At 32.1% G+C, this 16,043-nt stretch overlaps 1 protein-coding gene across 1 annotated transcript in view; it reads right to left on the bottom strand.

Annotated features, from left to right (window-relative positions):
- Positions 1-694: 694 nt before the first annotated feature.
- LOC129226984 (probable replication factor C subunit 1) overlaps positions 695-16,043 on the bottom strand; it is a 57,706-nt gene continuing 42,357 nt past the window's right edge. Inside the window, exons 7-11 of the mRNA XM_054861613.1 lie at positions 15,747-15,926; positions 10,975-11,142; positions 7,278-7,463; positions 3,168-3,214; positions 695-866 (exon numbers count right to left, since the gene is read on the bottom strand). Of these exons, the coding sequence (XP_054717588.1) occupies positions 801-866; positions 3,168-3,214; positions 7,278-7,463; positions 10,975-11,142; positions 15,747-15,926 (647 nt within the window). The 3' untranslated portion in view covers positions 695-800. The remainder of the gene's footprint in view (positions 867-3,167; positions 3,215-7,277; positions 7,464-10,974; positions 11,143-15,746; positions 15,927-16,043) is intronic.

Here is a 16,043-nt window from a genome sequence, read left to right as displayed (position 1 = left end):
TTAGAAATCTATTTTAGCAAAAATTTCTCCACGCAAATCCTACACAGTAGTACAACTCAGCGAATTCAATATGAATCATAAATAAATCTGAAAAATATTTTCACAAATGTCTAAATACCAAAAGGGTTGAACGTTTAACAAACAAATACCAGAAAGGGCATTATTTAACTGCTAGGAAAAGCATTTTCTCCACAAAGTTCAAAGCGTGGAACAAAAGAGAAACATATTCCATGCATTAAAATAATGTAGAAAAAGAAACATGTACATTAAGTCTGAAGGGAACAAATAACAAGAAATTGAAAAGTGTCTTGTATGTAGATTAAAATAAATTAGTAACATAGAAAAAAATCTATGTATAATAACAAACAAGCAAATAATTTTTAGGAATAACCCGTTTCCAGCATTACAGTTTGTAAGTTCAGAAGGTAGGTTATTCAGTTACATAAAATGGAATACATCTAAATATGAAAACGAGAAAGAAAATATTGACATCAGTACTAGCGAAGGTTTCCGAATGAGCTCAGAGCAAATGAATATGATACATATATCTGCATGAATACATAAAGAAACCAGTATAATTACAGTTGTTTAAAATATAAATTTAATTCAAACATTTACAATAAAGTTTTGAACATTTCACCTATAAGTGTGAAGTAACGTATTTCTAATGTTAAAAGTACTATGAGAGGTAAAATTGAGGATGAAAACAAGTACTTCAACAAATAACAGGGAAAGATAAGATAACATTTTTATGATGAAAAATACAGCAGGAAAAATAAAACAACAGAAGTTCAGATGAATCAATTCTTTTTCTCTCCTGAAATCTTCCTGCGTATGGAACGAGTAATTCGCTTTTCAGGAGACACCTAATTTTAAAAAATAAAAACATACAAAATAAGCAGATGGGAACAAGTAAAAAACAATTAAAACACAAAATGTGTTGAAATAAAACAACTTTGGTTCTGAAAATAAATTGTTAACAAGTATATGGCAAAAAAAAAAAGATTTAAAAAATGCTTTTAAACTGATGATACAAATAAAGGAAATGCCTCAATAAAAATTGTATTATTTGAGAAGTTTCAAAAGCCCAGAATGTATGCTTCCTTGGGTTCAGCCTTGAAATTATTTTTTTAATTAACAAAATTAACTTTATAATTACACTATTATCCCCCTTTTCTTTTAAACAATGATGAAAAATCTTCTCTCAGAACTAATGACAGAGCAAGTGTAATAAAAGTCTAAAGCGCAAAAATTGCCAAATTATTGGAGGTTAAGAAGAGTTCTTTTTCTACAATCCGAAAGATGTAAGCTAATGGATGAAAGAGCACCTGACTACTGTCTCCAAAACACATTTGTAAAAAGGTTTTGGAAAATTGTGAGCTAATAATGCTGTTTATATCAGTTTGCATAAAGTTTTTTTGTTTGAAATTTGTTTTAATGAGAAACAATCAACATGTCTTATAAAATTCAGGGTTGCCACAAAAGTTCAAAAGTGAAATTCCCTGACATTGCCAGGTTTTTCAGTCACTTTTAGGAAAAATTCCAGGTTAATGAATGTCGACTTCCATTTTTAAATACCAATAAAACATACTTTTAATATAAATAAACCTCCTTTATGAATCAAATAATACCTAGAAAATTGTGAATAATGGTAATTAATATTTGGGTTAAGTTAAGATAAACTTAAAATTTAGTTATACATTGATTACAGATGCTTCAAAAATCAGCAACTTCCAATTTGTACTTTTTTTTTTCTTTTTTGAAAAAGGACTGGAATCTCCAACGCACAAATTTTCAGGAAAGCCAGTTTCAATGTAGGCATTTTTTCAAAAAAAAAAATAAATAAATAAAAAGATTTAACCTATAAAAGCAAAAATTTTGAGACTTTAAATTTTCATGAACATTATTCATTTTAGGAAAAGGGGAAAAAAGGCAGAATGAAGTCTATTGAGATACTAATAAGACCACAGATGCATTGCAGAAAATGCTAGTAATTTCTAGCAAAGCATTTTTTGGATTTTTTTTTTCCCCCCCCAGAAGAAGCAAAATAAAATGTGATGATTATAAGTCAGAACTTTGATTTTGGTATGGATATTTCTTTTTATTTTATTTTATTTATTTATTTTATTTTATTTATTTATTTTATTTTATTTATTTATTTTATTTTATTTATTTATTTTGTAGCTTCATTACATTCCGTCTTCAAAACTGAACTTGAATTTTCTTTCTCTCAACCACCGAGAAAATTTGCATAGTTTCACCCATCAGATTGGGAAAGAATTAATTCCCTGACATTTCCAGAAATTTCAATAATTTGTGGTATTCTCTGACCATTTTAGCTGATTTTCACTTTCCCTGACATTTCTAGGTTTTCCATGCTTTCCATGTGCATGGAAACCATGTAAAAACAATTTATTGTAATAATTTTTGAATGATTTTACTCTATCTTTGATAAATTTCCTTTTACATTACCAAATTTAACAACATCATCTACTTTGGGCCATACTAAGCACATACAAGAGGTTTCATCTAAATTGGTTGATTAACAGAATACATAAACACATGGGCGCCCATATGCAGAAGTTTAGGGGGGCTCAGATATTTCACCCATGGTTTAGCAGGACATTTTCCTTGTGGAAACAGATTTCAGTACAGATTAGAGTTATTAACATTTGACATTTTCAATAACTTATTCATTAATGGCTAGAGAAGAAAAGTTTTTACATTTTTGCAAAGAAAAAAGTACTAAAAGCAAGGAAGTTCTAATTTCTAAAGGGGGGGAGGGGCTTGAGCCACACTTGCCCCCATATGGGTGCCCATGTATAAACAAGCAATATACATAAATTTAAGGGGGGGGGGGACTAAAAAAAGGTCACGTTTTTCAGCAAAGCAAATTCAACAGTGTGCCCTTTCTTTCTCCTAACTAAAAATAAAGAATTACTTGAAGAAAAACTTATTTTATTAGAATTTAAAAAGTGGGTTGCAGTAGCCAAAATATACTGTTCTACAGGATCTTCCCAGCAAAATAGCATTTTTACTGAGTTATTAAACTAAAGACATATTTGATTTATACAGCCAGCTGTTTTTCAAAGTGTCAAGTTCAATTTCATACATGAAATCAAGTACATAATTCAACCAATGAACAATTAATGCATTTCCAAACTTACTCTTTTGGGTGAAACTCTTTTTTGCGGCATTGAATCCTTTCCTGTACCTACAGAGAAATTTTTATAACAGATAAAAATAAGAAAAAACAACCATAAAGATTCACATTTGTACAATTAAACAAAATAAATGATTTTTTGTTGAAAACACTAAATATTTTCATAATCATTATATATTTAAACAGGGCGAGTCTGAACAAGATGGAAAAATTTACTGGTCAAAATAACATTTTTCTACCTTCAGATCTAAACTCTATTATTGTATGAAAATAGCACTAGCCTGAGGATTTAAACTTTTTGTTTGTTGAATCGAGAACAAAATGTGATTTTATATAATGTCAATATGTTGAATCTGCATTTTCAATCCGTTTACTTCTACCATGTAAGGTTTTCTTGCAAAAACAAATTACATGTATTGTATAATTAAGTGAATTTCATCACAAACATTTGTACAATACTTATGTGCACTGCCCTCAAAAAGTTAAGGTACAACATGTTTTTCGAAGCTCACCATAAAAAAATGGCAGTAACAAATAAAATGCATAGTTTGCATGAATGATAACGAACTTTAAAGCCATTTAAGAAAAAAAACGATAGTTAGCACTTTAATTTTATAGAAAAGAACACAGCTTTATGAGTGAGAGTAAAACGTGCAAATATCAAGCTTTTTACTTCTGTGTGTAAGTTGCGTTGATTTCCAACTGTTGTTGGCAGTTGCGGTGACAATAGTCGATAGAGTTAAGAAAATGTTTCAGAGACCTCCTTTCCGGATTCGTTAAGGTGGCGGGCAGTTGGATGGATGAAAATGGGATTGTCGCAGGCTGATGCTGCTAGACGTTTCAATGTATCTTGTAGCATTGTTCAGCGACTTTGGGATCAATACAAATCCAATTCTGTGTCTAGAAGACCTGTTCCAGGCCGACAACGATCTACAACACCTGCAGAAGAATGTTTTCTAGTTCTTTCGGCACAAAGGAGAAGAACTACGACTGTGCCCCAACTCACTGCAAACCACTTTGTAACATCAGGAAGAAGAATCTCTGCTACTACATGCAAAATCGTCTTCACAATGCAGATCTCTATGCAAGACGACCAGTTGTGTGTGTTGCCCTCAGCGGACCACAGCGAAGGATCTGCTTATGCTGGGCAAGAGAACATGTTTCCTGGATCCTGCAGCAATGTGCTTCTGTGCTGTTCATAGACAAGTTCAGATTTACATTGGAGAGTGATTCAGGGTATCTACCTATCTGGAGCGAACAGTGCTCTAGATATCATCAATCCAACACTGTTCAAAGACAAAGTTATGGAGGTGGTAGAATCATGGTTTGGACAGGGATCTTGCTTGATAGTCACACTGACCTGCATGTGTTCCATGGAGGAACTCTGACTGGTCTGAGATATCGGGATGAGATCCTTGATCCATATGTCCGCTCATATGCGGGTGGTATTGGTAATGACTTCATTCTGATGGATAAGAATGCACAACCTCACTGAGCTCCGATTGTTGAGGAGTATCTTGGGGATCACGCTTTGGAACGAATTGGAAAAATGGCCAGGTCGATCTCCGGACCAGAATCCTATAGAACATTTTTGGCACTATCTTGGCAGACAGGTTACTGCTTTAAATCCTCCTCCAAGGTTGTTACATGAACTGGAACAAGGCTTACTCTGTGTCTAGTCTTCGTTTCTTATTCCGGTGTCCAACAACTTAATAAACAGAGGGGAAAATAGATGCCACCAATGCATTCAAGTTAGGGGGGACACATTCCTTATTAGAACACATTTTTGTATTGTTTCTCTGACATTTTACTACATAACACTGTGATGTTGTTTTCTTCAAGATTGGACTTTTCCGCAAAGATTGCTTTTTTTTTTGTTATAAGTCGTTTTTGCAATACACATATACAAATTTCTTTGACGCATTCAATAAAAAACCATTTAAAGCACATATCCTCCAATTTTTTTGTTTCTACATTCATTCATTTGCAAATTAGAAGCAAAAAACCGGTTGTACCTTAACTTTTCGAGGCCAGTGTATTTTCAAGAAAAAACAATATTTAATGTACAAAATTTGTGAAACTAAGTTACATAACTGTTCTTTGGACATACATGAACTACACTGTGAAAAAATCAAAAGAAATTTAAGGGGGGAATAAAGTTAATTTGATACAAAAGAAAAAGTATGTTTTCGGTCATTAGTTAAGACACAATTAATATATATTTAATTCTATGTCTCAAGACAGAAAAAAAAAAACGTTTAATTGCAGTGCTCCTCAACTAATCACTGGAATTTCTGAAATAAAAAAAAGACGAGATTTTGTTCGTTAGTAAGTTTCTGCAGGAAACTTTTTTTTTTCTTTTTTTTTTTTTACAATTAAAAAAAGCACCTTTTTTAAATGAAAAATCAGTTTGTAAGTGCTGTAAAATTTTTAAAATCAATTGAAGAATACAAACGTAATGTTGTTACCTGCAGAAAAGTATTAATTAATTGAATTATTTTGATTTTGCAATTTCAGATGATCTAGTGATGAGTTATGAGGGTCACTGCAGTTTTCTTTTTCTTTTTTTTCTAAAGTCTGTGGAGTTTTCTATGTCAATGGCTTATTTTGTCATAAAAAACTTTTTATGAAAATTTCTTATTATTCCTTAAATTGTACTTTATATACTAGACTTTATATACTAGAAGTAATAAAATATCTTAAAATAAATATATATATTAACTGTCATCAAAACAAATTAATAAAACGCTGTTTTCTTTTATATGGAAATTACCTTACTCCCTATCCCCCCCCCCTTAAAAAAACGGAACAGGATAAGATCGTTTTGGCTTTGAATTTGATCTGCTAAAACCACCCCCAAAACATTAAAATTTTACATGCAGTAATTTCATCACTGGTTAGTTCGTTTTTTCCTAACATTGCAAAATTTTATTTATCACTTTAAATGCTTTTTTTTAATTACTATTGTCAACTCTAATAGAGTTTTGAGGACTTTTCAAGCTCATGCAAACTCTACACAATATCAAATTCAATAATTCATAAGTGTTTTTATTATACTTGTTAATGTCATCCTGATTTTAAAATTTGCCAACACACAATTTTCATATTCTGCTTAAGTTCCTTTTGAATCAACAGAAATACCATTGCGTTCAGGCTTTGAAATGGAAGTTAAACTCTTGAACTTGCTCAGTTTTTATTTCAAAATTTAAAATTAAGCAGTAAAATGAGCAGTAAAAAAATCTTGGTAATAATTCCGTTTACCCATCAATTTTTAAATTTACTTTTCTTACTTAAAAAAATATTTTAATTTTAAAATACAGGGTGTTTCAAAAAGAATGACCTGATTTCAAATGAGTACATTGTAAAAACTATTAAAAATACACACTTCAGATAAAGTTTGTATTACACGGAAAATAATCAAGTTTTTTTACATACAAAATTAAAGGTGCTCAATCTGTCCACTTTTGGATGCATGGCATATGTCTACACGGTAGTTAGATTCGTCCCAAACTTTTACAAGCATGTCTGCATTAACAGCTTCCACTGCTTTCACAAACAACCAGTGTTTTGAACTGTTTATACCGTTTTTTAATGCTTTTCGGAACAAGAGGTTCATCACAAGGGTGTTCTCAAGAAAAATCACGCTGAACAGTTGTTATGTACTCACACTTTGCGGAGCGTAAAACACAATACAATTTTTGTCGTGCAATCGCCATTTTCACAAACACTGAAATGGTGGGTGAAAAAAGAGTTACCACTACATATGTCGGCAACTCCGTGAAACTCGAGATTTTCCCCATTCTAAGGATACCTTTATTCAATGAAACGGATTAAAATCTGAATTTATATATTTTTTTGAAATCTGGTCATTCTTTTTGAAACACGCTGTATATGATAATACAGTTGGCTCTCTGTTTAACGACTTTGAAGGGAACACAAAAAATCGTCCTTAAATAGAATGCTTTTAACACTGTAGTGGACCATCTGGGACCGTGAAAAGCCGTCGTTAAATAGAGAGAATCGTTAAATAGAGCGTCGTTAAACAGAGAGCCCAACTGTATAAATTACTTCTACATAGTTGAAGGTACAACTAGCTTCAGCAAATATAACATACTTGGGCGTTTTCTAACCCCTTTGGTTTTGGAAGGTAACTTCGCAACTTTTGCTTTCTTTGTACTGTCATCATTTGAATTTTCAACAGGAGAATTCAACACTATTGGAGCATCTTTGGACTTCAGGTTCCTTCTTTTACTACTTGTTGTAGCACTAGCTCTTTTCCTTTTCCCAGTTCTTGATTTACCTTCAATATATAAATAATTATTAAGAAAAAATATACAATTTCTAACATTTTCAATCATTAAATTTGAATAATGTATACAAATTCAAAACAACTAGAAGGGAGATTTCACATTAAAATTCTTTGGGGGAATTAAACGGATTAATAAAACCAATACATAAAAAGTAGTCAAAAACTTTGTACTGCATAGTGAATAAAATATGACAACGTATATGAAATACAAATTGAGAATGGAAAAAGGTTAAAACCAGCAAACAGCTGTTTCGGCACTCTAAAATACAAGTGCCATCATCAGTGCAGTAAAAACGAAGACAGGTTCACCCGACTAAAACACAGTCGAGGCGAATTCATTAAAACATTCCATTGTTCTCCTCGACTGTGTTTTAGTCGGGTGAACCTGTCTTCGTTTTTACTGCACTGATGATGGCACTTGTATTTTAGTGCCGAAACAGCTGTTTGCTGGTTTTTTAACCTTTTTCCATTCTCAATTTGTACTTTATATACGTTGTCATATTTTATTCATTATTCAATAAAACCAATGCATGACTATGTGTGTACCTCAAAGCCAAACTAATGTAAGTCACATAATCGCTATTTCATATGATAGCGGTAAAACAGTCAACTGGTCCATACAAATGATAGAACTCGCGCTCTTTTAACACTTGCAAATTATTGCAAAGGATTCTGGATGTATGTTAGTCTGGCTCTGAGGTACAGATATTATCTATAAAAATAAAGTTACATGCAGGAAGGGGGGGGGAATAAATAAAATAAAGTTTGATAAATAATATGACAAACTAAATTAAAATCTTTGAGATAAAGACACTAAAAAATTGAATCTTTTCTTTTAAAAAGCCATCAAATATTCACTTTAACTATTTGCAAAGCAGTAAATAATAAAATTTACTCGCTTTTCAAGGCTACAGTGTTACTGTTATTTTGTTAATTGCTGTTAGTCTCTTTTTCCTGTACCCTCACCCCCAATAGTTAACTTCTGGCCCACTTGGTCTTGGTACCAGTGCCTCTCGGTTGATGCACTCATGAATCTTGAAACAGAACTTGCAGTACTTTCTTGACCATGTGCGCTTACTAGTATTTTAGTGCAAAACTTTTTTGATAATTTTTCATACTACAAGCAGTTTAAACTTGAAATTCAAATGAATATCTACTTAAATCATTAAATTGGAAAATATTTTTATTTACATTAAAAACTATCAGATTAACAATTATATTCAAAAAAATTTCCACATTCTCATATTAAATCTATCCAAAAAGTATTAGCAAGCAGTGTTATGAAATAAGAACATAAATTTAGGCATCATCACAACAATTATTACTTGTTATTGTTTCAGTTTTAACTCCCCTTCAAACTTGCTATACCCAACTGATTGCATCCAAAATATCGACAAACATCGACTGTTTTGAGCAATTTGCTACTAGTTTCAGTGTTCTTCGTCTTTTAACCTAGCTGTCTGTAATAAACTTTGATGGCTTAATTTCAGCATCCATTGGTTGATACTTCGATGATGTGTTCCCTAACAAGATGGTCTCTATATCTTTTTAATGAATGTGTTTTAAATGGGAAATTACATTTTCTATGAAGAAAACAACATGCCTCTTTTCTCTAGCAAACTTTTTATCTGAAGTTACAAGCCAATCTGACATAAAACTGGATCACTACACTGGTTGTCATTCAGGGGTTTTGAACACCAGACAACTGGTAAATGCATTTAAAGCACTGGGAACTGGCTACTTTCTGGACAACAGGTTTAAATTTCACGCCATCCCTGCTTGTTCCAAACAAAATTGTTAAGTGGCCAATTCTATGTTAGATCAATCACCTTCTTGACCTCACCATTTCCGATTTTAACAAACTTTAGTATGAGGGACACATACGACAAGATAACTAATCCTGCCAACGTTTAGAATTCTACTTTAAAAATCTTATAAAATACAGGGCTGTTAAAAAACTGAAAAAATATGAAAAAGACGAAAAGTTGTGACATACAAATGACTGTAACATCTCTCCTAGTTATAGTAGAATAAAAATTCAAAAACCATTGTAAAGCTAAAGAATAGAGCTTTCCATAGATATAAAACATGACTTTCTTGCGACAGATTTAAGCTTCAAGGTCATTTGGCGTGACATTTGACCTTGAATATCTCAAAACATGCCCCCTTAAAATTTCTACAAAAAAATATATTTTATATCTCTGACACTATTCTTCCACTACACAAAACTTAGACCGGGATAGCAATGGCAAGGTACAGAAAAAAAATTAGGAATGTTCACATGTTTTACATTGTGGAATTCCATACGTTAGGTCAGTCACCTTCTTGACCTCTTCACCATTTCCTAGTTCGAGCTATAAAATATTTTTTTTTGAAAAAATTCTAAGGGGGCATGTTTTGAGATATTCAAGGTCAAACGTCACAGTGAATGATCTTGAAACTTAAATCTGTCGTAAGAAAGTCATGTTTTATATCAATAGAAAGCTCTATTCTTTGGTTTTACAATGGGTTTTGAATTTTTATTTTACTATAATTAGGAAAAAAGTTACAGTCATTTGTATGTCACAACATTTCGTTTTTTTTTCATACTTTTTCAGTTTTTTAACAGCCCTGTATTTCCTAAAATTTTTCAAGTAGAATTCAAAAAATTGGCAGGATTACTTATCTTGTCATATGTGCCCCTCACACCAATTGTCATTAAAATTGGTGTTGGTGAGGTCAAAAACTTATTATTTTTTTAATTGATTTGATATGGAATTGCTCAAGTGTCTTTTACAAAATTTAAAACTAGAACAGCTTTATGTCCGTTAAGACAAAGTTTTGTCCTGCAAAGCTCCATAAACAAGTGGGTTCTGTTAGCTTAAAAATGTAACATAAACTTCCTAATGATTAATTATTTTATTTAATTTTTCATTCTTGAAATAGTTTATCCATAAAAAAAAGACATATCAATGTAAATGACTTCTAAAAGTGTCCGTGTCCGTATTTGAGGGTGACCATATGAGAGCGGCTTCTAATGCATTAGGCTCAATGCCTTACTGTCGGGGAAATAAAAACTGTCTGCATAAGAGGTGTGTCCGTTAGGAGGCGTTTTATTGCACACACATATCAAAATAGAAAAGAAAATTGTTTTTATATGGAAATATAACATATTGCCAGTAGTAAATTTTTAAAAGTATATAAAATATATAGAAAAAAATATCTTTAAAAGATAAAATTGAGTATACAAATTTATTCTTCATGCCAATCGTAGATCTCAGTGTCTAGAAAGAAAAACTTTGATGTGATCCAAAATTTTAGGCAATACATTTGTCACCTAGGTTTCTAAATCCAAGCATCAAAACAAAATTTTAGTCTCAAAAAGTGACTTAATTCTATCAAGCCTATATGCCAGTAATCTCACTTATTCATTCAAAATGCTGGCAATCTATATAAGAGGTTTTCATTTATTTCTTTTGATCTACACCAACAAGAAATATATATGTATGTAAATATAACCTACTTGGTGTCCCTTCAACAGCTTTGGTACTAGACGACACTTCTTTAATTCCTTCATTTTTCTTTGTACTTCTTTTCTTCACAGGAGATTTCAATTCAACTGGAACATCTTTGGGTTTCAGGCTTTCTCTTTTGGGCTTTGCTCTTGTTCTCCTCCCAGCAACCAATTTACCTTTAAACCAAAATTGGGAAAAAATGAAAAGAACAATGATTCTGTTTAAGGGGCTGTCCTTAAATGAAGTCAGGCTTTGAGGGGGGTAAAGGGCTCAAAATTGGGAGGTAACAAGAAGTGTAACATCACACATTTACTTTCATCACTCATAACTTCAAAAAGATTTAGATGAAATTTGAAAACCGAAATCTTCATCAATTATAAAACTTCTTTTAATGCGTACAATATAATTGAGATTGAAGGGCGAGCAATGATATTTTAATTCAAAAAGAAAGCACATTTATGAGGAATAAAAAAGTTCTTGCTTGAGTACATGCAGGAGGCAGCAGCAAACCCTCCCCTCAGAACTGTTGGAAGTTTATACACTGCTACACATTAATTTCTTTTGTGTGTGTACATAGAGGAAGTGGTCTAAATACGGGCCACCTGCTGAAAATGAGGGAAGGGGGGTGTGCACAGTCACAAAAATGGTACCGAATGAATCAACAGGAAGATGCAAAAGCGTAGTAAGTAAATGACCTTGATAGCTAAAGCACCTGCTTTGTCAGGAGGAAACACTCGCTTTTGAAAAACTCAAAACTTTTCGAAGCTTATACAAATTAATTTATACCTTTCTAATTTATACAATGAAGTAAGTGGTTTTTATCTTAAAACAAAGTGGCTTATATGGGCTTTCTCTCAGGGTACTTCATTTAAAATATTTGTTTGCTTAGTAATGGTTTAGTATACCATAAACCTAAAGCACTGCGTGGTCTAAAAACGGGCTACGGATGGTTGTCCAAAAATGGGCTAGCCCGTTTTTGGACCATGCTGTTTTCGATACTTGAAAGTTTTCACTTAATATAATGTATTAAATTAGTCCATATGACATATCTCCAATTCCCACTATTGCAAAGAAAAATTACAATCGTGGCCACAAGAGTGCCAAGAACTTGCATCATCACTGGATCAAAGACGAACTGGCGAAAAGTGTGGAGCGTGCATTGAACAAGAGTCAGAAAATTGTGAGCAGTGAATCAGTTGCCCATGAAAAGAGAAAACATCCAAAATCTTCAAGTCAAGCCAACAATTCAAAGAGGAAATCCAAACGACCAGTAGTCGGACTCCAAAGGAGACAACACTGATCTTCCTACTGACGGCAACTACGATGACGAGTTTGGGATTCTTGCTTTTGATAAATCTGATGATGGCAATGTAGTACAGTCGAGTCCCGACTTACGCAAGGGATGCGTTCCAAGACACCTTGCGTAAGTCGGAATTTCGCGTTGTGGAACAAGGTATTTTTAGTAAGCATACCCAATTGTTTCAGACGTTTGTAAACACCCCTCATATTGTCTCAAACCATTTATTAACTATATATTGCAGTATCTTTTACAAAGAACCGACTTTTTCTGTATTTTAGAAAAAGCATTATTATTTGACATAAAATTTTGTAATTCAGCACGAAATCAATGATTAATGGGGGAGAGAAATTTGAAATGAAGCAGTAAGGTAGATTCTCTAATGCAAGGCTAGACATCCAAGTGTGTAGGATGAAAAAAAGAAGGTTTACTACATTTGTAACTTGTGGAAGTATATGAGGAAATAAATTATTTTAATTTTTCATAAAAATATCAAACATGACATTTAATAAAATTTTTGAAAAAAATTTCATGCTTTATTTATTTTTTAAGAGATAAAATAGTTTTTCCTCAAATGGCCCGTTTTTGGACCACCGCTTGAAAAACATGATTTTACCTTTTCTCGTAATTATAAAGTTTTAGAACCCTTAAAACTGGTGTAATGGTTTTTGAACCCTAAGATCACCTTCATGAATGTTTTTAAGAGTTATTGGCACTAAAATTATCCCTTTAGAGTGAACAGGTAAATCTGTAGGTAGAAATTGAAAGTGGTGGCCTGTTTTTGGACCACTTCCTCTACTGTTACAAAACTATATTAAGTAAAATGCAAACATTGAGGCACATTTTTACAGTTGGGTTATTACACTTCAAATAAACAAGCTGATGTGTGCATCACGACTTCCTTTTACACCAATTTAATGTTATTTCTCTATTATTGGCAATTTTAATGTGATTCAATAGTTAACTCTCTAAATATCACCAACAGTGGCCAGATTAAAACCAGAAATTAAAAAAAAAAGAAAAAATATCACAAATTTGTCGGCAAATTAGCAACAAAACTTGGCGACCAAAGACTGGCGATATATCGCCAAGTGTCCTCCAAATTCAACATCACTTAAGTTTGCATCGAAATTAACAATGATTTCCCCCCCAAAAAAGGTTCAAAAGACTCCATTAGAAACTCTTAAATGCAACCAAAAGGGGATGTGTAAATTTAAACCCCACTAGGAGTCTACGTATCAAATTTTAAATTTCTAGGACATACCGTTCTTGAGTTATGAGACATACATACACATATGCACATACATACGGACGTCACAAGAAAACTTGTTTTAATTAACTCGGGAATCGACAAAATGAATATTTCGGGCGTCTATATGTTCTTAGGTATATATGCAAGTGTGGTTGGTACAAAAAAAAAAAACTCAACTTCATTCGGGGGTGAGCAAAATGGAAATTAAGGTCGATTTTTGAGAAAAAAATTTGCGAATACAATACTTCCTTTTTTGTAAAAGGAAGTAAAAATGCTGAAATAGAACAAATGCTATATTTTGCAGTTGATTATGGAGTACCACTGTTTTATAAATCTGTTGCATTATATGCCTGCATTTATTCAGCAAAACTATTTGAAATGAAAGTTAGTGGAGGCTCATATGTTTCTGTTTGCCAGTTTATGAGTTCAGTGTAATCTTGACAGCTAAAATTTCACTTAGGTACTTGAAATTGTTTAATTGGTGTAACTGACTGTTCACTTAGCTGGTCTCTTATTGACAAAATCCTGCAGTAGGCCCAGAACTTGAATATGTCTTCTTTTATCAGCCAGCATTGTTAATATGTTCTCTGAGTGAGCAAAAAATGAATTGCGTTGAGTTACATTGTTCACGATTGTTCTTAGGCTCTTTAGCAAGTTTGGAAAGTGAAATAATATTATGTTTTTATTTCCAAAATACTATTTTTTACCTGTATAATGTTATAATAAATTATCTAAATAAAAAATTAAATACATAACTTGTAAAAACTTTTACATTTTGTGGTTAAACATTATATTTTGTGCAATTTGAACCTATTTTTGATTTGTAAGATTGTGTAAATTAGGAAGAAAAACAGGTCGATTTTTGGTTTACATTGCTGCATTTTGGAAACTTAAAGAAATTACTCTATTGAAGTAAAAACTTTTATGAGATACTAGCATTCCCGTACCCGGCATTGCTCGGGTAATGGAATTAGCAGGGTTTAACAGTGCTTGGTGCACCTAGTTTCGAAAATCCCCTATAATAATTACTTATTACCTATAATTTTTTCTAATTTTGGAGGATCCCGGGGTCCCTGGACTCCTTATATATATGCCCTTGTCCTTAACTGATCTTTAACTTTTATTAACGATCCTTTTAAAGTATTGATTATCTTTGCAAACACAGGCCATCCACATTTTATTGATATACCTATGTTTAAGCAAGAACTTCTTTGTATACAACATTTTTAGTTTTTTTTTTTTTTTTTCTGGTGCTAAAATTATTAAGCTGCTAGATGAACTGACTTTGTAGCAAGCTACATAAAATTGGCCGTGTAAAAAAAAGGTCTTCTCTTAAATCGGTCCCTGCTACTTTTAATGTCTGTCCTTGTGACTTATTAATGGTTATTGCAAAGCAAACTTTAACAGGAAACTGCACTCTTCTAAATTCAAAAAGATAGGTCCGCCTGTGATGATGTTCTTAAAAACTTCGTTTCTAGTTTTGAGAAAATGAAAGCAATAGACAGAAACCTTATGATTTGACTTGAGAAAAGCCTCGAAGAACCACGTGAGAAACAAAAACAATATCAAATTTATAGTTCGCTATCGACCAAAAGTTGAGATGAAGTACTGAATAATGATTTGAATGGAGGAAAGCCTTCGAAAATAAGGGATTTAAATTCAATGACAGCTTTTAATTTCACAGAAATTAAGGGGTTTTAATTAATTTCTCCTGAACTAATTGATATTTCGAAAAATCCTTTCTTAGTGGTTACTTTCGTAATCATGCGGACATGCCTGCCAAATTTCAAATCTAAAGCTTCAGCGGTTTCGGCTGTGCGTTGATATATATATATATATATATATATATATATATATATATATATATATATGTTATCTCAGGACATTGATTTTTATATATTAAGATTAATGATACCAAGAGTTAACATTTACCCCCTCAAACTTTTACAAAATCTTATATATTTTCAATATTGTAAAAAAAAAAAAAAAAATAGATTTTTTTGCATTTTTGGGGCAATTTTGGAATTTAAAGAGCCTAGGAGGCTAAAATTTTAAGGGAGATCTATTGATGCTAAAAGGCAACTTTTGAAATCCCAGGCGTTTCAAAAATCGGCAAAAAAAATCACTCTACCCTAATTAATAATAAAGGCTATAGAGTTGATCCCTGTTTGCTAAAGCTAAACATAAATAGAGCACGAATTCAATTTTAAAATACAACAAATACAACATACTCGGCGACTTCTTGACCGTTTTAGAGTTGGGAGACATAAGTTTAATGTCTGGTGCTTCACCAACGCTTTGCTTTTTAGTTGATGAACTTGACTCAACTTCAATATTCCTTTTTCTCAAATTTCTTCTTTTAATGGGCGTCCTAGTATCAGTTAATTCAACACTTTTAACAGTTGGCTGACCTATAAAAAGAAAATATTTTCATTAAATATGTAAGCAAATTTACAAAACAAAATAATGAAATAAAATGAAATGAGAATGGACCCATCAGTAGTGGAAGCCTCTAATCTGTTCTAGTT

The sequence above is a fragment of the Uloborus diversus genome, chromosome 7, assembly GCF_026930045.1.
Source record: "Uloborus diversus isolate 005 chromosome 7, Udiv.v.3.1, whole genome shotgun sequence".
Lineage (NCBI taxonomy): Eukaryota > Metazoa > Arthropoda > Arachnida > Araneae > Uloboridae > Uloborus > Uloborus diversus.
The sequence above is the reverse complement of the archived record's forward strand: the minus strand, read 5'-3'. Positions and strand labels throughout refer to the sequence as shown.